General features: G+C 35.2%; 1 protein-coding gene across 1 annotated transcript; it reads left to right on the top strand.

Moving 5' to 3' along the window:
- Positions 1-5,483: 5,483 nt before the first annotated feature.
- Positions 5,484-24,802, top strand: LOC128986195 (zinc transporter ZIP3-like). Its single transcript, XM_054406401.1, has 2 exons — positions 5,484-6,772; positions 24,532-24,802. Exon 1 carries the CDS (start codon positions 5,636-5,638, stop codon positions 6,770-6,772), a length of 1,137 nt encoding a protein of 378 aa, XP_054262376.1. The 5' UTR covers positions 5,484-5,635; the 3' UTR covers positions 24,532-24,802.
- Positions 24,803-25,147: the final 345 nt, after the last annotated feature.

The following is a 25,147-nucleotide window of genomic DNA, read 5'->3' as shown; positions in this document are numbered from 1 at the left end:
TGGGCTTTGCTTAATTGGTTTTAAATGTTCTGAGGTGAGGATTTTAAAAGTAAATATGATTGGTCTCCATGACTGCAATGAGAATACTCACAATGTTTAAATTTAAACAACTGCCAAATTGCATATTTCACACTTATTTCATCAGCTGATCCAAAGAATGCGGTAGGTTTATTTAATCTAAAACTTTATCATATATTATTGACTAGCTGTAACCCGCGGGCTTTGCCCTGTTTAACTTCTTAATTTTCAAGATTATCTCGTTCGCATGGCTTAATCACGTCCTGGTTGAAGTTTGTTCGCTACGCTCACTCACCTTTAGGTTGGAGCTCGTTCGCTGCGCTCACTTGCCTTCAGGTTAGCTCGTTCGCTACGCTAACTCGCCTCCAGGTTGAAGTTCGTTCGCTACGCTCACTCACCTTTTGGTTGCAAATTAGCTGTTGTCATAAATGTAAAAGAAATAATAGTGCTGCACCCTGTTGGTAATCCTTGTAACTTTAATGCTATTGAACATCATAGAACAGAACCAACTTGTTTAATTGAAACAGCTGTTAAGATTCAATAATTCCATTTCTCACAAGGTTAACATGGGAAACTCCAGAGCCACTGGGGCGGAGCCCGAAAGGATTTTTGAAATAAGAATATGCCTATATGTTAATCGGGAATGTGAGCTATCATCATGCCAAATTTCAGCCCAATCCGACCAGTATTTTTCGCGTTCACTTGTCACAAACATACACCCATACACCCATACATCCATACATCCATACATCCATACATCCAAACTTTCTCATTTATAATATTAGTAGGATTCTAAAACAATGTAAATTATTATAGAAATCAAAAAGAGATGCTAAAACCGTTGATGTATACACTCAGGTCTGCTTTTGATTTTTAAAGTGTCTAAGTTATGAAAATAATGTTATTGATATATTTTCATGGAAACAGTATGGAAATTGCAATGTATATAGATATTTTGTATTAATTTTGAGGCTATATTTTTTAATTCAAACTTTTTAGCATGTGTTGGATTACCTAAACATAACTTGCACTTTACATTGATTTTCTGATATTTAGGTAAATTTTGTAAATTTATTGCTACACCTATGCTTAAATTAAACTAAAATAATAGCATAAATAACTAAATTGTACGCCTTTGATTTTTGTGTTCTAAAATCTGTGGTATATGTGTAACTATCTATATTATTAAAACTAGCTGTTACCCACGGGCTCCACCCCGTTTTACTACATTAGTATTAATAAAACTATTGATTGGTTAAGTTAAGATGAAATAAACAAAACAGAATACAGTAATGGTAATACAAACAAATAATAACAGCTGAGGTATTTTTAACATTAGGTAAATGGAAAGTTCCCTTTGGAAAGCAATTACGATCTTATAGGGCAATTTATGAAATAATGAATAATTTTTTCTCGTCATGACGAACATTTTAAGTATATGGTTTATGTTGGTGTGACTTGTAGTTTTCTCAAAAGTTCATGGGTACTTTTGGCTTTATATATAGATAATTTGTTGGATTTTTGTGTGCAGAAAATTCACCCATAAATATTTATTTTTATAGGTATATTTGGTATTTAGATGTGCCTTTTGCGGCTTTTGGTGATATCCCGGGAAAGCCCTTCGTCCTATAGGCTTTTAAAGTTTCGTAGTTAGTGCTAAATTCTGTCGTCAATCACCTGAAATTTTTCAAGTTTACATTTGTTTACATCAAAACATATGGTCATGATAAAATTGTGTTTACATCCATACGAAAATTGGGTTTATCTGTAGTTGGTGATGTTTCAGTTATTCATAAACCCAATAAACCAAAGTCTTCTCCACCGAGTTACCGTCCAATCAGCTTACTGTCTACACTTTCTAAAGTCTTTGAAAAATCATCTTGAAACGAATTGCCTGTTACATGGATGCTGCAAATATAATTCCTGCTCATCAATTTGGATTTCGGCCAAAACATTCGCCCATACACAAAATCTTACGTATATATGAAACGATAGTCAAAGGTCATTGAATTCAGCATCATTAAAAAAATGCCACTGGCGTAGACACGAGAAAAGAAAGGGTTTGAGAGGAAACAGAACACAGTACAGTAGTGGAATTCTTGCCGCAGACATTCGATAAGGTATGGCATGTCGGTCTTGTGTTTAAATTGATTCATTTTGGATTTCCAAAATATTTAACCGATATTGTAAAATAATCGTTTCTTTGTCACAGGACCATCTCTGTTAAAATATGTTCCTTTAAATCATACATTCGACGAGTCAATGCAGGAGTTCCACAAGGTTCAATATTGGGCCCTGTATTGTTCAATCTGTACATGTCCTCTTCCAGAAGACGACTCGTTAGCTCTTTACGCCGATGACACTGCTATCCTGTGCTAACATTCCGATATCCACGAGGCCACGTATCCTCTGTGGATGTTCTCATTGATTGGTTCTACAAGTGGAAATTTCGCCTAAATTCAACTAAGTGAGACCAAAATATTCTCCTTGAAAAAAAAAATACATTGCCACATGAAATTAAAATACATGGTAACTTTTTACCTTGGAACCCTGATGACCAGGCCATAAAATATCTTGGAGTATGGCTGGACAAAAAACTTAATTGGAACTACCACGTCAATAAAAAACTTTCACAAGGTTATGCACGCCTTGCAAAGCTTTTCCGTTTAATCAATAGGAAATCTACTCTGAAGCTTGTACAGTTCTAATCTACAAATCAATAATTCGGCCTTTGATTACATATGCATCTCCTATCTGGGGATTAGCTATATAAAAAAAACAAACTCTTCAAAATTCAAGTGATTCAAAACAAAATTCTAAGAATAGCGGTGAATGCTCCCTGGTTTGTTAGAAACAGGCATATACACGAAGAGCTAGGAGTGGAGTCTATCTCGGCCTTTGAAAAAACCACCTCAAAATTTCTGAAATCTTTAAACATGTTCCCGGTGCATTAACTTTTCATCTTGGCGAAGTAACTGAGAACAGGGGGCTACGTCGAAAGATCAATTGGATGAATGAAGCCTAAAGAAGATTAAATATATTTCTCTAAATTAATTATGTTAAAGGGTGTCTCAGGTCTGGACGAACCCACGAGGTTATTATTGTTCATTTCTTGTTTATTTTGTTAACACTTCTGTGAATAATGTCATAATTGAACCAGAAATAAATGCTGTGAAAAAAACGAAAATGGGGTTCTGTCGGTGATGTTTCAGTGAATTCAAGTAAAATGTTGTTTTATGTTATTCGTATGAAACGTAAAGAAGAAAATGACTTATGTTAGATTTTGTGCTGTTGGATTTTGTGTTTTCGTAGTATGTTTCATTAGCATTAGACATTTTTCTATGATACCTCGAAGAGATCGCGCACGAAATGCAAATGATAGGGATATGATGAGAAATAACCGTTTCCCCCGTAAACTATATATAAAATATATCACGGATTTTTATGTCATGAAGTGACGCAGGTTGCTAGTATTTAATTAATAAATAATGGTAATACCAAATACTCTTAACATTAATTTCATCTTAACATAGCTTGAAGTTCACATTTACTGCATTTTGATACATTTATTATTCGTGTTTTTCTACACCACTGATTAAATTATTTTTCTTCTAATTCACCTCGGTACCGCTATCTTTTAACTTATTTTTACATTTTGAAAGACAGATAACTTTGTCACAAATGTATTCGTAATTGTTTTTGGTAACTTGTGACTAAGAATATAATAATGGCCACACAGACCACAACCTTAAGTGTAGGAAAATGTAGTTCCCAGTGCAACAAGCATAATAACGTCGTACATCTAGTAAAATACATATTTAAATGAATTATAACTAGGTCATTCGTGTTTATTGCAAATCAACGTGATTCATTTTTCATTATAACATAATTAGAGATCTAATCTGTGTTGTTTACTCAACGCTGGGAGTCATTAGATTGTTATCAGAGCCGTTCTATGTATATTATAAATGTATGATTATTTCTGTCAGAGTAGACTCACCTATGTAGACAACGACAAGCAATAGCTTCACTTTGAAAATAAACAATTGTAAACATGACAACATTTTCATTAAGAAGAAGTATAATTTTGTTTTAATATATTATACAAAAGCCTATTCCTACAATTAAAAATTGAAATTTTAAAGCTTGTCGAATTACACATGCACAAGAGCATTGTAATTTGAACATCAAAATGATAGCTCGGATAAGTAACAAATTACCATGATATTACAGGATATGATATGCATTAGCCTGTAAGTAAGCATGGACGTTGATAAAAAATATTTGAGAAAAATCATTCTTGTATGTTTCAGTGTTTCACAACCTACCTAAGTTATGTTTCATCACCCAATATATGTGCGCTATACAAATATTCATTTAATGATTGACAATTGAAAAAAAATACAAGCGTTCAGGTGGTGGACACTGGTAGTTAACAACACCATATCAACAAACTACACCATACCATAACGTAAATTTGGCTGCAAATACAGTACAGTACTGACTAAAATATGTTAATATTGTTTGCATTAAAAAATGTATCTATTTAAAATAAGTACGCACCAATATATCTTATATACTAAAGAACTATTGCAAAACTTATGATAGCTAGCCTGGCCATACTACGGGACCGAATTATACGTGGTTGGTACCAAATGAAAGATATTTTTCTTTAGATGTGCAGAATCATTTTATAAATTAACATAGACTCAAAAATAAGCACGAAACTTGAATTTGAAAGTTTAACAAAATTAACATGGGTTACCAATGGGTCTTATGGGTTGCCATGTTGGTGACGTAATAACAACAAAATATAAATAGAAAATCAAAACAAATTGAAGAAATTCCAATCACATGTTTTATTTACAATGTGGGGTGAAATTAGAGAAGTTTGCACAATACATACTTTTGGTCGAGTTTTTGACCTCAGGGCGAGCTTTCGTTATATACTATATTTTGCAAAACTTATGACAGATAGCCTGACCATACAACTGGACCGAATTACACGCGGTTGGTACCAAATTAAATATATTTTCCTGTAGATGTGCAGAATCCCTTTATAAATTAAAATAGGCTCATAAATAAGCACAAAAATGAATTTTAAATTTAAAAAAAGTAACACGGGCCTTGTGGGTTGCCATGTTGGTGATGAAATAACAACAAAATATAAACAGAAATCAAAACAAATTAAAGAAATTCCAATCACATGTTTTATTTACAGCGTGGGTTGAAAATAGATAAGTTTGCACAATGCATACTTTTGGTCGAGTCTTGACCACGGGGAGAGCTCTCGTATGAGCTATTTTATATAGTTGAAGACAAACTGAACGCCGTTAATTGTGAAACGACGCTTAACACGGAGACTGATATTTACATTGTCGCGATCGAGATAGCGCTGTTTGACAAGAACTTAACAAGGTGATAACGTATCAGTGAGGGACGGATGGTCCTAAAGAATAACAAAACGTGTGATAAAACAAATCTCAGTATCTAGAGAAACCTGATATCTAATCTTAATCACGAATCGAGTTGTGATGGTGGGGAGAGGGTTACTCGACGGTGGCAGTTGAGGCAGTCCGTCGTCCGACGGCAGACCGAGTACACTCCGGCAGCGGACATGGGTACGGACTACAACACGGACATCACTGTGGCCAAGGTGACGTCGATGGTGGTGCTGGGGGGAGCAGCCTTCATAGTCACTCTCATCCCTGTGTTCATCAGCAAGAGAATCACGACAACACCTCAGGCGCCGAAGAAGAGTAACAACTCTAACTTCATACTCTCCCTGTGCCAAGCGTTCGGTGGAGGTGTGTTGTTGTGTACGACGTTCCTCCACTTGCTGCCAGAAGTGTCGGAGAGCATCGAGACATTGCAGGAGAATGGAGGGATACCGAAGAACTTCCCTTTGCCGCTGCCGGAGTTAGTGATGTGCTGCGGTTTTTTCACTATGTACATTGTTGAGGAAGTAGTCCATAAGCTACTCCACTCACGGAATGTAAAAAATTCATTGCGAAAGAAAAATCCGTTAAGCGTATCCTCGGCGGTACTAGTAGACGCGGATTTGTCGATGACAGATTCGTTAAAAATATTCGATCAAAATTCGTTGAAAGTAACTTTCGCACCTCCTTGTGAAGAGGACGTGAACATCGTGACGGTAACCCAGAAGAATTATTCTACGTGCGGCAATCCGTCGCAGCACTGCCACAACCACCAACATTTGTTCCACGAGGATGACAGGGACAGCCATGTCGACCACGACCACCAACCACACTCGCACGACCACACCATCGTCACCGAGGACCTGCCCTCTCTCCGCGAGTTGCTCATAGTCCTGGCACTGACAGTCCACGAGGGGTTTGAGGGCCTCGCCATCGGCCTGGAGGACTCTGTGGCCGCGGTTTGGTACCTCATGACTGCCGTGGCCGTCCACAAGTGTGTCATCGCCTTCTGTATCGGTGTCGAGTTGGTCTCCGGGAAAGTGTCTGTGGCACTCTCGGTGTTCTACGCGTTCGTGTACTCGTGTGCGTCTCCCTTCGGCATCGGCATCGGCCTCGCACTATCCGCCTCCAACGACAGCAACTTCACCGCGCTCATGTCGGTCCTGCTGCAGGGCATGGCCACAGGGACGCTGCTCTACGTCGTCTTCTTCGAGATCCTGAAGAGAGACACCAACGGGAGGGGATTGTCGCAGATGGTCGTCGTTATCCTAGGATTTGTCGCAATGGCGGTTCTCGCCATCCTCATCAACGCTTAGGTTAGTCCATTTGTTTTATTGTTTCAGTATCCTATTAATCTTTTAGTCGAGCAATGTTTATAGGTGTTACTAAGTGCAAACAACAAATATTATTCACCTCACCTATAGTTGATTGACGGAAAGAAATATCACAAGATTTGTTATCGTAGATAACATTGTTTACGCTGATTGCCAGTTTTAAAAACATGGCATCAAATTAAGCATTGGGGATAAAAACGAATACGAATTGATATTTTGTAATTTGTATCAAGGAACCGAATTCTTTGTCTGTTTCGGAGATAATACGCCTAATATTTGTTTACTAGAACTTCATAACAACGCATCTATAAAGATATGTAGACCATGAGCCACCAATATGAAACCCTCCCCCCCTGTGGGAATTTATGACTTATACTTTTTTTTTATTACCTACCAGATTAAGAATTCATTTGTTTGCTTCTTTTAAATTACAGCGTATTCCGGAAAATAAAGAAAAACTGTTAAATTTAAAAACTGATTTATTTAAATTACATAAGGGTAGCCTGCGTTAATTACCGGTGCAATATTTTTTTATGGACTTCTTCAGTATGTATTCAAAGGCTTCAAATGAAAATAAAAACGTTTTTAAAATACCCCCGCTGCAGCAAACCTGTAGGCAATGCGGATTTCAAATTTGCCTGAATTGTTTTTCAATTAAATATATTTAAATAACATTAGATTTAACGAGTACCTCAAGGAAAGAGATTTTAAGAGATTCTATTTAAATTAAACTAATGGAACCCCGTCGAAATCGACGGTTAATCTTGAGGTTTTATGTAAATTCAGCTAACTGCAATGGATAGAGTGAAGTCATTAAAATCTTAGTTAAATGAAGGGAGGATAAGCAATAATAAGTATGACGATTGTGTTCCCTATAAACGTGATTGATGTATTCGTTTAACACAATATTTCCTACCTTTTTGTCGGCTTTAGGTTGCCCTAAGGGTTTTTTAGGAGTCTTATAATTGTTTGTTCATGAGTTTGTTTCATACCAAAGCCACTTTCACTATATAGGAGAATGAGTTCATATAATTAGCCTATCATGTTACGGAAAGAGTAAATTTTATTACTAACCACTAATTCCATCTGCTTTAGGAAAATCATTCAGATTGTATCCTGATTTATAAGTAATCTTCATCTTTGGTCATAAAAATACAGAATTCTATCAGCATATTAAATCAGTTTTTTTGTTTGATAAAAATAACTGATTCTCCAGAAAGCAGTAACATTCTTACTTCGATCTCAGCAATTTTAATTCCTTCTCTTGCCACATCGACCCATGTATTTAATCATCCTGTTCTTACTAGATAATTCATTAACTTGTGGGGTAGTTTTGCCTTGGCCATATAGATCACATAAAGCTGTGCATGTATTTCGTGGATTGGAATTAACCATAATTGTAGGAAATTTTATCACAAATATTGAACATTTGCGGAATCAAATCCATAACCTAGTCCAGCCTTGGTAACAAATTATGCAAATGCGATGAGATGTGATGACACTTGTTGTGTTTCCGAATGTTTTGTATGTAGTGAGGTTTAGATGCGTTGTTCGACCTAGCTACATGTGTACATCAAAGTAAAAACTGTGTACACATTTTTTTTTTAATACCTGAATTGACATTAGTTCACCTACTTTAACAAAACCATAGACTCCGTAGTTAGTCTATTCCAAAACTTGAACACAGCTCTCATCCTCAACGTACTCATCTATGACACAATTTTCAACCCGATTATCAAAACCTTTTATACCAATAAATGAATCTCAGGTGTTCTTTCTTGAATTTAAAAATAAATGGTGATTGAAAGTAGGGAAAAAAGGCAAGTGCCAACCTTACAATAAATATAAGCTAACCCGATAAGGAATAGTTATATGTTACTTTGAAATTGATATGTCACACTTATTTCATAATTTAAAATTTTCTAAGAGCAATAAATCATATATTTTTGAACAAAACATTTAAAACGTATCATAAATTCATCATTTTGTTGAAACTATAAAAAACTTGCCATGCAGTGGAGAATCCATTTAAAATCATAAATGATAATGTAAACATTTAATTTTGACAGTTTCAGTATACCTTTGAATGCAATTTTAATATTAACAGCTGGTTCATTAAAAGTAGTGTAAAATTATCCATATGGTCGAAATGTAAACAAAATTGCAGAGTGAACTTTAAAGGCCTCTGGGGCAGAGCCCCAAGGAAATTTACCTCGTTTATCTTTTGAGGGCTCACCTACTGACCAATACCTTTCTTTAGACACCCCTACCAAGTTTCTACGCCCAGCCGTTCTCTCAAATTAGCTGTGACAAAAACCTCGTTTTCCTCCATAAGAATAACATGGGACGGGAATTTAAAGGCCACTGGGTCAGAGCCCCGAGAGAATTCTCCATGTTTCTCTTTTGATGGCTCATCTACAGACCGGGACCTTTCTTTAGACACCTCTACCGAGTTTCTACGCCCAGCCGTTCTCTCAAAATAGCTGTCACAAAGAAAAACAGTTTCAAATTAATATATAGATACATTTTAGACGTAAATTTTACTGGAATGTAAGGTTCCAGTAAGACTAACGTCTAAAACTTTGTTTTCCTCGTATCAAAATCGGATTTGCGACAGTAATTTTCTTTTTTTAAATCTCATTAAAATAATGTGCTGATTGATATGGGTTGCCATTTAAGAGAAATTAAGTTCCTCTCAGCAACCCTGTTTGTGGGTGGGGGGTGAATTTCAAAATATCACCAAAAAGAACCTTACATTACCCTAGAAACGTGTATTGAAGCTTGTTTGAATTTATGCATATTTGTGCTGAGACCATTCATTATTTAGCAGGTTAACCCGTTGTTCCTTATTTTTACCATTAGCTAGGATTTTTTCCCATCCCGTGGGATCTTGATTTTGGACCTCTCATTAAAAACGTTTCTCCAAATCCCCTTCTCTCTTTCAATGTTTTTAATAGATACATCTAAATAGGTATCCGTAATAAAGTATATCCTGCTGAATTTCGGAAAACGGCTGAAGGCAATCTGTGCTAGTTCACCAGAGGTTTCTGGAATATTAGTAACAACCTAAAAGTAAGCCATACCGTCAATTACATACATACATTCTTCAATCTTGGGAGGTTCGTCTACGATACCCTTGTTCTCCAAAGCATGGAGCAGTTTGGCCTTTTCTGTTTTTGTTGGGCATCCATCGGCAGTGGATAATGCCCATGGTACTGGATCTAATGGGTATGCCATCAGCTTCTCAAGGCTAATATCACGTTCCTGGGACAGCAGTAAAACTCCAGAACAATATTTCTTTTAGCTCTTATCTTAACTAATACGTTTGCATGCAGCTTTCCCTAGATTATCTACATTGAGTAAATTGTCTTCCACCGATTCGGGTACAGGTCTTCCAGCTGATAAACAGGCCATCTAGGAATTCTGATCACGGGTTTCAACTTCAAGCAGAATAATGCATTGTTCAAAAGCATCAAGTACAGTACTTGCACAATACTTTGCTAACTTCGTTTAATTTCATTTGCTTGCATGTCACTGTGAGATTCTAACTAGCTGTGGGCCCGTCCTACGCACAGGAATCAACTAATCAAATCAAATCAAACTAAAAAATCTATACTAAAGGACCCATGCTGCACTGCAGCGTTATAATAAATATCATATCCGAGAAATAATCAAATTTATGATTTTTGATTGTGTAATACAGTATCTTAAACTTAACTGATTCAAACGATCAATAGCTCAAATTAAAGCCTACAATTGACTGATTATTTTGAGTCTAAAACATATAAAAAACGTAAACAATACTGGAGCTATTGATATTCAATCATAGAAAAACCTTATAATTTTTTATGTTGGATGTTCACCTTGCGTTTGCTTGAAACCCGTCCGATTTGAATAACTAATATCTTAAATGCAAGCCGGTATTTCACTAAAGGTTCTTAGACCAAAATATATAGGGTAATATAATTATAAATGGTAAAAACCGTACAATTTAAATTGAAATACGAATTAAAAAATATATCAAATCTATGTTTTTGGTCGAGTAATAAAGTAGATAAATATACGATGATGCTTGATGTGAAATATATGTGTGCATACTATCAATTTAAGACCTCAATCATAAAGATCTGATGTGTAGAAGAGCCAAAGAAACTCGGAAAAGAAAAAAAAAACAAATTTAACTCCCTTTAGAAATACATGGGGGCAAATTTGATTTACGTATAAGCCGAGTGGGACTGTCGATAAATATATACTGATGCTTGATGTTAAATCTGTGCGTGCATACCTTCAATTTGGGACCTCAATTATGAAAATCGGGTGGGTAGAAGCGCCAAACGAACTTGGAAAAGAAAAACCAAATTTAACTCCCATAAGAAATACATGGGGAGAAAATGTCGTTTACGTATAAGCCGAGTGGGACTGTAGACAAATATATGCCGATGCTTGATGTGCAATCTGTACGTTAATACCTTCAATTTGAGACCTCAATAATGAAAATCGGCGTGTAAAAGAGCCTAACGAAATCGGAAAAGAAAAAAAAATTATGTATATATATTCTAACTATTGTAATATTTTCGTGTTTTCTCGAACATGATGTAATTCACAAGTGGTAAACACCTAAAATCTTAAAGTACGTGTCAATACGAGCACAAAAATGTATATTTAAAAAATTCCCACCAGGGGGAGGGGGGGGGGGTATAGAGACCAGCCTCTCCTCTAATGTTGTTGTTCTTATGGAAATTGGAATTAGATACCCGGATACCAATGTGAGGTTATTAAGTTTCGACCTCAAAATTAGCAAACTGTTTATTTAATCATATGATTATCTCTATAATTAAATTTACTACTTATTTCAAAATATAAATGACGGTAAACCAGTTAACCACGATTTATACAGGGTGTCCCGTAGGAATGAAATGACAACAATCTTTAATATCACGATTTTTACTTGTACATGAGGTAGAATACGGCTAAGCTAGTCTAGGTTTGCATCATTTTACAACTAAAAAGTATCCATATTTCAGTTGTTTGTTATTCCAACTTTTAGCGAATTTCCCATATAGGGAATAAGCTATTACCGTAGTACTCATGGTATGACCTGGACCCGGGACCGATTTAATTTTTCGTTTTGAGGTCCCTAGAGACCAAAAACACCATCCGTTCAAATTCATATATATATATATATATGTGTGTGTGTCCGTTAGCGTGATAACTCGAGCAAAAATTATCTGATTTTGATGAAATTTGGTACAAACGTGTAAACCTACGTTTATTTGAACGAGTTCACAAACCAGCATAAGCTAGGGTTTCCAAGAACACACCAGCGTGATCTGTCCGGCGTGATACCCGTTGGCGCCAATTTAAGGTCCGGCGGATGTCCTATCAAGCTCGGTGTGAGAGTGGTTTGCAAGAAAGCGGACATTCGCGCTTATTTCTCTTGGGGAATGAGCTATATAGTTGTCAGTTTTTAACCAACATGGACGTTGTAACTATTGCTCTGTTGCTGGAAGAAGAGGAGGAGGAAGAGTCCATGTTATTGGAAGGGTTTGTTCTTATGGAACCACACCCGATGTATGATAAAAGAAAAGATGAGGGCTGCTTCCATATTGTCCTTGTAGTTCTTCCTACTCATGTCATATAGCACCGGAAAACTACGAACTAAATAAATAAGTTTCTCATCTTTTACCAATGAAAATACTTTCGACTCCATACTGACAATTAATACTCTCTAGGCACAAATTTAACACCCTAGGCACAATTTAAAAAAACTAGTTCAAAATAACTTGTCCGCTCGGCGTGCACGCCAGAAATGACTTGGGTCATTTCCAGCGTGCCACGCTCTGGACTCACGCCGGACAGATGGCGGGAAAACTCATGTCATCGCTCGCGCTTGGAAACCGCACCCACATAAAAATTAACTATTTATTAACTATTAACTATTTTGGCTTCAATTTAAACTTGATTACGTAAATACGCTTGTCCACTCACGCTGTCCGCCCGGCGTGATCTTGGAAACCCTAGCTAATCGGACCATGGGAACGGGGGTTTATGGGGGGTTGTATGGGTTAAAAATGGGTTTTCTCATTTTTCACCCTAAAAACAAAAAATTTTGCAATTTCTTTCTAAACCGTTTTATAGAGCTTAAAAAAAGAAATAATTGGTATATTGAAACGCTCTTGTATGCCTAACGGTCACGGAGAAAATTCAAAAATAGTGTAATTTAAAATTCCAATGCTATTCTTATGGAGAAAATGAAAACTGTTGTAGTTTACTTGTTTATGGATATATATTGATAAAATTTGGCAAATTTATTTTATTTCATCCTGTACTATTGACGTATGATCAAAAAACACTGTTACCTTCCCCATAGCAGCAAACCTAAGCACTCGTTAAATCTAATGTTATTTAACTTGGGAATAAATATGTCTTATTTATGGAAATGTTTTAGTAAAAATGTATGAGACAAGTTGAAATTTGCTTAGTCTGCAGGTTTGCTGTGGCGGGGGTATTTGAATTAGGTGTAGTTTGGTATAAAATTAAAAATGTTATACAAAAGTGTTCTTGAGATTTTTTTTAAATCAGCCATTTCATTGTAATTTAAATTTTAAAATCTGAATAGCTGCCTTCCCACACGACACGGGTCTTTTGTATTTTAACATACATACCAGGTTTCATCGGTGTCAAAATGTGTTATTGTGTTAATGTCAATAAAACATATTTATTACCTAATTTATATAAAATTGAAAAAGTAGTTTTGCTTTCAAACATTTATTCAAGGGCTTTTTTATAAACAATGGAGCTCGTTCGCTGCGCTCACTTGCCTTCAGGTTTAGCTCGTTCGCTACGCTAACTCGCCTCCAGTTGAAGTTCGTTCGCTACGCTCACTCACCTTATGGTTGCAATCTGTCTGTTAGTTGTCATAAATTTAAAAAATAATAGTGCTGCACCCTGTTGGTAAACCTATTAACTTTATAATGCTATTGAACATCACAAAAACAAATTGTTTAGTTGAACCAGCTGTTAAGATTCATTAATTCCATTTAAATATAAGTACTCATAAGGTTAACATGAGAAACTCCAGAGCCACTGGGGCGGGGCCCTTTTGACGGATCTGCACCAAACTTCACACAAACCATCCTTGAATAATGCTTAATAATGCCTGAAAGTTTCATTACAATCTGACTAGCGGTTTCGGAGTCCATAAAGTACAAACAAACCAAACAAACTTTGGATTTTATATATATACGAGCTGTTGGCCCGTCCTACGTACGGGATTGAAAAGTCAACTAAAACTGAAATTAGATTAATATTTCCATTTCTAATCCAAGCAAAGTTCAAGCAGTTAACCATTTCCTGTAAACAAAAAGCTGCCAAGATGAATTAAAACATGTACACATTGTTATTTTCCTATTCTTTCCTCAAAACGTCGAACAGAAAAATAATTTGCATAATTTTTCCTTTGAATACTCGGGGGGCAGAGCCTCGATTTGTATACATCAGTGGTTATAGAATCTTGAATCTTACTTATTTTCTATATTCAATGCCAACATCCCAGAATAATAAACTAACCTGTTAGTTTGAAAGACAACTTTTATATTCAACCAGCTGTTAGTTAAAACAAATTAATTGCACTAAAACAAACTTAAAATTTTAAAGATTGCTCTAAAAAATAAATTAGAACATCTATCATTTTACCATGAACATTTAAATAGTCTGCCATCCTCTTACCCATAAAATGGACGTATCAATGAGCATAGCATTACACATAGTATAAATAAGTCAACCCTATGCATGTAATTATTATCCAAATGCTGAATTTGTGACACAAAAGCTGAATATTACCAGCTGTTATGTTAAGCAACCTATTTTATGCCAAAAGCTAGTTTAGAATCTTAGCGTCGGCTGCTATACTTTTTTAAAATTAAAACTTAATTTCTAAAAAACTGGGACCCTAAACTAAAATTATGGCTTCGACATTCCCTAGTTCTCAAAATTATCTTTCTTTCAACACAAAAATCATGAAAATCCGTCGAGTGGTTGATTCAGAATCGTGAAATAAAAAAACACTGTTTCGTTTTAATATTATAGACTAGCTGTAACCCGCGGGCTTTGCCCCGTTTAACTTCTTAATTTTCAAGATGATCTCGTTCGCATGGCTCAATCACGTCCTGGTTGAAGTTTGTTCGCTACGCTCACTCACCTTTAGGTTTGAGCTCGTTCGCTGCGCTCACTTGCCTTCAGGTTAGCTCGTTCGCTACGCTCACTTGCCTTCAGGTTAGCTCGTTCGCTACGCTAACTCGCCTCCAGGTTGAAGTTCGTTCGCTACGCTCACTCACCTTTTGGTTGCAAATTAGCTGTTGTCATAAATGTAAAAGAAATAATAGTGCTGCACCCTGTTGGTAATCCTTGTAACTTTAATGCTATTGAACATCATAGAACAGAACCAACTTGTTTAATTGAAACAGCTGTTAAGATTCATTAATTCCATTTCTCATAAGGTTAACATGGGAAACTCCAGAGCCACTGGGGCGGAGCCGATTGGACGGATCACGAAATTGATGGTGTATAAACCTATTCCATGACATTCTACACGTATGTACCAAGTTTCGTGGCAATCGGTTCAGCGGTGTCTGAGTTTATCACTGCCAAACAAACAAACAAATATATATACAAACATCCTCTTTTATACTTATAATAGATAGATAGACTAGCTGGCCCGACAGACGTCGTCCTGTCCTAATGTGGTTTGATGTCAATGCTCGTTCATTTTCAAGATGAGCTCGTTTGCATGGCTCAATCCATCCTCAATCCCGTCCTGGTTGAAGTTCGTTCGCTACGCTCACTCACCTTTAGGTTGGAGCGGAGCTCGTTCGTTGCGCTCACTTACCTTTAGGTTAGCTCGTTCGCTACGCTAGCTCGCCTCCAGGTTGAAGTTCGTTCGCTAAGCTCACTCACCTTTTGGTTGCAAATTAGCTGTTGTCATAAATTTATAAAAATAATAGTGCTGCACCCTGTTGGTAAACCTATTAACTTTATAATGCTATTGAACATCACAAAAACAAATTGTTTAGTTGAACCAGCTGTTAAGATTCATTAATTCCATTTAAATATAAGTACTCATAAGGTTAACATGAGAAACTCCAGAGCCACTGGGGCGGGGCCCTTTTGACGGATCTGCACCAAACTTCACACAAACCATCCTTGAATAATGCTTAATAATGCCTGAAAGTTTCATTACAATCTGACTAGCGGTTTCGGAGTCCATAAAGTACAAACAAACCAAACAAACTTTGGATTTTATATATATACGAGCTGTTGGCCCGTCCTACGTACGGGATTGAAAAGTCAACTAAAACTGAAATTAGATTAATATTTCCATTTCTAATCCAAGCAAAGTTCAAGCAGTTAACCATTTCCTGTAAACAAAAAGCTGCCAAGATGAATTAAAACATGTACACATTGTTATTTTCCTATTCTTTCCTCAAAACGTCGAACAGAAAAATAATTTGCATAATTTTTCCTTTGAATACTCGGGGGGCAGAGCCTCGATTTGTATACATCAGTGGTTATAGAATCTTGAATCTTACTTATTTTCTATATTCAATGCCAACATCCCAGAATAATAAACTAACCTGTTAGTTTGAAAGACAACTTTTATATTCAACCAGCTGTTAGTTAAAACAAATTAATTGCACTAAAACAAACTTAAAATTTTAAAGATTGCTCTAAAAAATAAATTAGAACATCTATCATTTTACCATGAACATTTAAATAGTCTGCCATCCTCTTACCCATAAAATGGACGTATCAATGAGCATAGCATTACACATAGTATAAATAAGTCAACCCTATGCATGTAATTATTATCCAAATGCTGAATTTGTGACACAAAAGCTGAATATAGTCTGGTTGCCGGTCAAAAAACCTGGAAGTAAGGTCCACCCGAAGTTTTATGGTGTTTTCTGTTTCTTCAAGACCTACATAACTAAAATCTGCAAGGTGCCACTTTGTCACCCTTGAGCAAATTGAAATATTCAAGATGGCGGCCAAGATGGCTTAAAAACTGTATATTTGCTGTATCTTTCCCTATAGAAGAGACAGGATAATAATTTGTGTGTCTAATTTTATGTTTTAAGGGTCAGAGAATACCAATTATTGATTATCTTAGTAATAAAATACCCCCGCCACAGCAAACCTGCCGACTAAGCGAATTTCCAGTTGCCTGAATTGATTTTCAATTAAATGTATTTAATTAACATTAATTTTTATGAGTACTTAGGCTTGCTGCTACAGGGAGGGTAAAAAAGTGTTTTTTTTTGTGAAATATTAATAAATTAGTATAAAATAAATAAATTTACCAATTTTGATCAAAATATATCCTAATATAAAAAATATATAAAATATAATCAAGAATAACATGTGAATTTTAAAATAACAATTATTTGTATTTTCTCCGTAACTAATAATGGTACAAAAACACTTTAATATACTAAATTATTTGTTCTTTTAAGCTCTTTAAGAAGGTTTGAAGAGAAATTGGAAAATTTTGCGTTTAGAGGGTCAAAAATTAGAAAAACAAATTTTTACCCCATAAAACCCCACGTAAAACCCCGTTCCCATGGTCCGATCATGCCGGTTCGGTTTACTAATCCTGTATATCTGCTGTATCTTTCCCTATAGAAGAGACAGGATAATCATTTTGTGCATAGTTTGATGTTTTAATTAGAAAATTACCCAAAATAATAAATCAATATAAGTTTTTAATAAATTTCCACATTAATTTGTTGCCAAGTTACCTTATTAACAATGTTTTAAAGTATTTACTTGACTTAAAACATTATATCTATGGTTTCTGAGGATAAGTGCTACATTCAAACAGAACACAGTCATCAAATCAGTTAACTTACAAGCAGTTCTCCTAATTGATGCTTGTGCTGTACTGGGGACAGTGCATTATCCTTCTTCAGGAACAGTGAATGACTTTATCAACTGCTTTTTAAATTATAGTTTTCTTGAATTAAGAAAAAAACACTGTTCTTTAGGCTAGTCAAAATACGGTCCAACATCAAACTTAAGGTAAAAGAAATAAAATATATTTCTTCCCCATATATTCCAAAATATATGGGATTTTGTCAAAAAAGGTGTCAAGAATATTATACTAAAAATCAAGAAAATCCAAGTGGTGGAAAGCCGCCATTTTTGAAAAAACTTCCGCCATATTGGATTTATGTAAGCTTTTAGTAAAACATCAATTATTTGACAACTAATCGTCTTAACGATTTGCGGTTTGTCTTAATAGATTCCTCTTCAAGTTTACTTTAAGATAATAATAACCTTATACCATTTCATTATTGATTTATTTAAAATAGACAGCTTTAAATTGAAACAATAGCAAATTTCGAAGATTTTTTTTGCAAAACCTTTAAATGTTTGCAAATACAAACTCAGGTGATAAGAACATTCATATTTTGTGGCTCTTAAAAGAATCTGAATACAATTTTCAACAATTATCAACCTCATATCAGTTTGTATAGGCCTATTGCTTTGAAGATATATTATGGGATATATTGTTATTAGTCTTCAACTTGGAACGCTAGTCATGACGCGGGCTGCACCACTACATCTAGTTCGATTAAAATGCACTTTGAGGTGGGAAAAATTGCTTTTGAGAACATTTAAAACATATTTTGGAATCATACATTCATACATATAGGGCAATGCATAAAAAGATCTGACAAAATCCTAGCATGAGAACACTGAACACTGTTTTTCATAATATGTTGGTGCAGACAAGCCTTGTATGGTTTTTGCACCTATTGTATAATATGCATGTATTCATTATAGTTCAATAAATAAATTGATTGATTGATTGATTGATTGATTGAAAAAGTTGGGGTTTTGAAACATACCAAAATTCGATTTTTCATAATAGACAATTACATATATGTGTCCGTGAACACGATAACTTGAGTAATTTTTATACAATTTTGATGAAATTTGGTTTGAAGGTGTAAGGCAGGATAAACTTGAATGAGTTCGAGAACTAGCATGATCGGACCATGGGAACGGGGTTTTACGTGGGGTTTTATGGAGTAAAAATTGTTTTTTCTAATTTTTGACCCTCTAAACGCAAAATTTTCCAATTTCTCTTCAAACCCTCTTAAAGAGCTTAAAAAAGCAAATAATTTAGTATATCAAAGTGTTTTTGTACCATTATTAGATACGGAGAAAATTTAAATAATTGTTATTTTAAAATTCCTATGTTATTCTTATGGGGAGTATTGTAAAATGTTGTAGTCTGCTTGTTTATGGATATATTTTGATCAAACTTGGTAAATTTATTTATTTTATACTAAGTTATTAATATTTCACAAAAAAAAACACTTTTTTACCCTCCCTGTAGCAGCAAGCCTAAGTACTCATTAAAATTAATGTTAATTAAATACATTTAATTGAAAATCAATTCAGGCAACTGGAAATTCGCTTAGTCGGCAGGTTTGCTGTGGCGGGGGTCTTTTTATTACTAAGATAATCAATAATTGGTATTCTCTGACCCTTAAAACATAAAATTAGACACAAAAGTTATTATCCTGTCTCTTCTATAGGGAAAGATACAGCAAATATACAGTTTTTAAGCCATCTTGGCCGCCATCTTGAATATTTCAATTTGCTCAAGGGTGACAAAGTGGCACCTTGCAGATTTTAGTTATGTAGGTCTTGAAGAAACAGAAAACACCATAAAACTTCGGGTGGACCTTACTTTCAGGTTTGGGTGAAAAATGCCTTTTGGCAACTAGACTAATATTACCAGCTGTTATGTTAAGCAACCTATTTTATGCCAAAAGCTAGTTTAGAATCTTAGCGTCGGCTGCTATACTTTTTTAAAATTAAAACTTAATTTCTAAAAAACTGGGACCCTAAACTAAAATTATGGCTTCGACATTCCCTAGTTCTCAAAATTATCTTTCTTTCAACACAAAAATCATGAAAATCCGTCAAGTGGTTGATTCAGAATCGTGAAATAAAAAAACACTGTTTCGTTTTAATATTATAGACTAGCTGTAACCCGCGGGCTTTGCCCCGTTTAACTTCTTAATTTTCAAGATGATCTCGTTCGCATGGCTCAATCACGTCCTGGTTGAAGTTTGTTCGCTACGCTCACTCACCTTTAGGTTTGAGCTCGTTCGCTGCGCTCACTTGCCTTCAGGTTAGCTCGTTCGCTACGCTCACTTGCCTTCAGGTTAGCTCGTTCGCTACGCTAACTCGCCTCCAGGTTGAAGTTCGTTCGCTACGCTCACTCACCTTTTGGTTGCAAATTAGCTGTTGTCATAAATGTAAAAGAAATAATAGTGCTGCACCCTGTTGCTAATCCTTGTAACTTTAATGCTATTGAACATCATAGAACAGAACCAACTTGTTTAATTGAAACAGCTGTTAAGATTCATTAATTCCATTTCTCATAAGGTTAACATGGGAAACTCCAGAGCCACTGGGGCGGAGCCGATTGGACGGATCACGAAATTGATGGTGTATAAACCTATTCCATGACATTCTACACGTATGTACCAAGTTTCGTGGCAATCGGTTCAGCGGTGTCTGAGTTTATCACTGCCAAACAAACAAACAAATATATATACAAACATCCTCTTTTATACTTATAATAGATAGATGGACTAGCTGGCCCGACAGACGTCGTCCTGTCCTAATGTGGTTTGATGTCAATGCTCGTTCATTTTCAAGATGAGCTCGTTTGCATGGCTCAATCCATCCTCAATCCCGTCCTGGTTGAAGTTCGTTCGCTACGCTCACTCACCTTTAGGTTGGAGCGGAGCTCGTTCGTTGCGCTCACTTACCTTTAGGTTAGCTCGTTCGCTACGCTAGCTCGCCTCCAGGTTGAAGTTCGTTCGCTAAGCTCACTCACCTTTTGGTTGCAAATTAGCTGTTGTCATAAATTTATAAAAATAATAGTGCTGCACCCTGTTGGTAAACCTATTAACTTTATAATGCTATTGAACATCACAAAAACAAATTGTTTAGTTAAACCGTTAAACCAGCTGTTAAGATTCTTCAATTCCATTTAAATATCAATACTCATAAGGTTAACATGGGAAACTCCAAAGCCTCTAGCACAAACTATGATATCTTGTTCACCTGAATTACAAATATACCTTTTTCATATTGTGCTACTGTTTTTGGCTCTCAAAGTTACTTAGTTAAGGAAACTAGGCCTACTGGATTTGAGGGGATTAATTAAATCTATAGTAATTTTCACACCGCATTTGTATTGCAACAATTTTAGTAGGCCAATTGAACCATCTTAATCAATATCATATTGAAACATTTTATTTTTTCTATTTAAAATGTTAAGCTACTAAGCATTTTTCTAGATATTTTTTTGTTTATAATTTAATATCTCCTCCCTCAGTTTAGTACCAAGCTGCCATTAATTAAATCATGAATGAAAGATATTCAAAATTTGTCTATGGATATACAGTAAAAGGGCTAATTGTATTGAACATATAAAAATATAGTTGCTTATAGGATATGTCTAAATTATTAAGGCTCAAACAACATACGGTGCTAAAACAATCTATATATTAATAGGCAAGCGTGTTTCTTTAACACCTTTTTTCTCAGCTCGTTTGCACCACAGGGAGAATCTACGAGTACTGTTGGAAAGATATTTTCCTGTAGATGTGCAGAATCCCTTCATAAATTAAAATAGGCTAAAAAATAAGCACAAAAATTGAATTTAAAATCTTTAAAACATTAACATGGACCTTATGGGTTACCTTGTTATTGGTGACGAAATAACAACGCAATATAAACAGAAAATCAAAACAAATGGAAGAAACTCCAATCACATGTTTTATTTACAGTGTAGGGTGGAAATAGATAAGTCTGTTGTACATTACATATTTTTGGTCTAGTTTTCGACCACTGGACGACTTCTAGTTACTATTATTAGCCTAGAGCTTATAAGGACTTTCAAATGTAGCTTTTTGGAAACATAGAAAGAGTCATTCTATGACGCAACAACGTAATTTTAACAAGCTTTTTTGACGTTTATTTAACTTATACATTCACAGTTATTAATCATGAGTAGGAGGAACATTCAAAGTCACGATTTTGACGAATTTATCAAATATAAATTTGCCTAACTTGATTACGATGAAGTCTTGTATGCAAGAATATTTTGTGGACCTACCTTACCTTACGTGGACCAACTTCTGTTATGTACCGACATCTCTTTCTTCATGCAGAGTATATCCCTTAACTAATTAAGAAACAGATATTGCACATTTCCTTTAACTATTTATTAAATCACGAGCCAAACTGCTCTTTAAAAAAATGTGTTAGTCTTTCTGAACAAACCACATGTCATTTCATCATACAAAGGTAAAATAAGTTAATACGTGGAAAGACAATGGGAGTTTAGTGCGTATGCTGATTCATCTAAACTAAATATTAGTACATAATCTTCTGTATTGTTTAGCTAACATCAATGTTAAATATTATCTAAAATATTAAACTATGTAACAACTATCAACAAGCTAGAACTGCTCAAAAGATGGTTATGTCTGTGATTGCTAGATTTAAGACAGAGGAATTTACCTGCGTAAAAACTGACTTACCTCAAATTACCATTGCTAAATTGGTCATTTACCAATACCTAGTAAGAAATTAGGAACTTTTCGACAAATTGAGGAAGTTTTTGAATGTCCATTTCTCAACTATGATCGCGAGGTACTTAGAGGACAAAAAGGTCTCACTGATCACTAAATATGAAATTAAAGGGACATAATGATACCCTACCACTTTAACCTGTTAAGATGTAAAACACTACTTAACTTTTATGCCTTGATTTGAAGGGAATTTAATCAAATTGTATTTAATGAAGTTGGTAACACCTAAACACAGCTGATTGACAACAATACATTTATGATTCAAAATTATGAGTTTACAACAGAAATCACAGTGTGTTTTGTGGTATCACGATACCCAATTCTATATAGCAGTTCATAGAACGAGTTTAATTGGGAAGGCTAACAGTCACAATTGTAGAATTTGGGGGAGTGAAAACCCCCAGGATCGTGATTGAAAAAGTAACAGTCAAACTTCATACATCCTTCCCAGGTTATATCCTTACCACAGACGGATATTTCATACAAATGACCAAATCACTTGAAGGTTATAGAGCAGGTCTTGACCACAGGTTATCTAAAAATGATTTAAGCATGTCCATACACTTGTAGATGAAACCAATATGAATAAATCCATCCTAGTGTCTGTCTGTGTATGCCAGGGTAAATTACTTAACACTACCCATCTCAAGCACAGACGGGCACTTGAAGGATATCACTAGGACCAGGGAAGATCCACGTTGGAGACCCTTGCCCTCATTAAACAGGCTTATGGGGATAATGCTTTAAGACGCATAAGAGTTTTTGATATGCACCAAATGTTTAAGGAAGGCCGGTAACTCGTCAAAGATGACTAAGATGAGTACTTCGACCGCTCTATCCGAGGCTCGCGTGATCAAAGTAAAAGAAGTTTTGGTTTCTGACATGCACCTAACCATCGCCCACACCAGTGAGAAGACAGGCCTTTCATTGGGAACCATCCACACTATCGTAACGGAGAATTTGGCGTTGGCAATGAGAAGAGTCCACGCAAAGCCGCCGAAAGTCCTGAGCGAGGAACAAAAACTGTCAAGGGTGGAGAATTTGCAAGAAATTTTGAGGTGCGCCCAGCAAGAGTCAAATTTTTTGTACAACCTTATTACTTGGTTATAAACACAGATTTTCCGAGTTTAAAACAAAACTTCACAGCGTTCCTTGACGACAGCTCTATGTTGACGACACAATGAAAAAACACTCGGCGGTAATATCAACCTCCTGTCCCAACAGATGCCGTAGGCGACTAAACCAATTACCAAACTGCTCCTGAATGGTGAAGGACCCTTCTATCGAACCCAACCTGTCGCACCCCCCTGCACTGCTCTTTTGAGGCTACAGTGAACCAGTCCCGATACTTATTGAATGGACTGTATAATATTTAACAGATTTAAGATATCTATACTGCGTTCACACTATACACTTCATATAAATTCATTACAGTATACTTTTCTGCTAACAGTATTAAAATAATATAACACAACCAAACACCAACCCCATTGTCTTATGATCTCTATAAACCTACAAAGCTTACAGGTTTATTCGCCTTTATAATTAAATCAACAACTTAAATTTAAATAATCATCAGTATGTTATGCTAAATTAAAAATTGTTAAAATACCCATATCTCCTTTTCCCACACAAGTAAGTAGCCTTATTGTTTTATATGAAGTCTGGCCTATGAAATGAGCAGAGTGAGCTGATTTTAAAATCCTTTTTAACAAATCTACAGGTTCACAACATATTCAATCAGTTTTGAACAAAAATGTATAAGACATTAACAGATTCTCTTCTCTCTTTAAATCTGACTATAAGTTCTTTTATTATTAAATAATTATCATTGTCCTTGTCATTCAGATAATATGTATGAACTTTGAACGTTATCAGGATTTAGTTAAATGCATTTTATATAGTTTTGAAACTTTTGCTTAGACTACTATATTTCTATCCTTATTTAGCAGCTACAAGTGTTCTGATTCTGTGAGTTATAATAACATATGTTTCATATCACCTCAGTGGAATGTAGGTTTGGTATGACTTATTTTGATACAAACTTTTTTTCAGATAAAGGATGCAGCGTACCATGAAGTTCTTCAGCCTTCGTGATTGATTTATTCATGTGTATGAATTTATACTACTATTTGTGAAACTGTTGATTTTATAGTCCAAGGTTAATGTGTGTGATTTTCAAAATATACTATGAACCTATTAACTAGATATTCAAATGAAATATTGCCATTGAATGCAAGCAAAATGTTGAGAAATAAAAAAAAGTTGTATTGTTTATTATCAGTATTTTTTTAACTATTATTGTATTTTCTTATTAAACTTACTAACAAAATTAATATTGTATTAGTTGTAAACCCTTCATCCTATCTACAAATGTTGGTAACCAACCGAAAATGGTATTAATTTTCATCCCTAATTCGCCCTTTTATAAAAATTATATGTTCCCTTAATTTATTCTGGTTGTTTTTTAAATCGCCGTTTTAAGTTTTTAATGGGACAAAACTAAATAGAATCAACTTCTAAATCCCTTGATCGTAACACCTGATGAATGCAACCCTGTAAAGATATGTACCGGTATTGAAAATTAAGATGGTTAAGCTGTGTCTTTGTCAATCAAGGCTTTTTAAGTTGTTCTTGGCTTGTTATGTTTCATGCTATGTTTTTTTATTTT

This window comes from Macrosteles quadrilineatus, unplaced genomic scaffold, assembly GCF_028750875.1.
Source record: "Macrosteles quadrilineatus isolate MER2022 unplaced genomic scaffold, UCM_ALF_1.0 Scaffold_2__2_contigs__length_208266976, whole genome shotgun sequence".
Classification (NCBI taxonomy): Eukaryota; Metazoa; Arthropoda; class Insecta; order Hemiptera; family Cicadellidae; genus Macrosteles; species Macrosteles quadrilineatus.
Note: the sequence above shows the minus strand (reverse complement) of the source record. Positions and strands in the feature narration are given on the sequence as shown.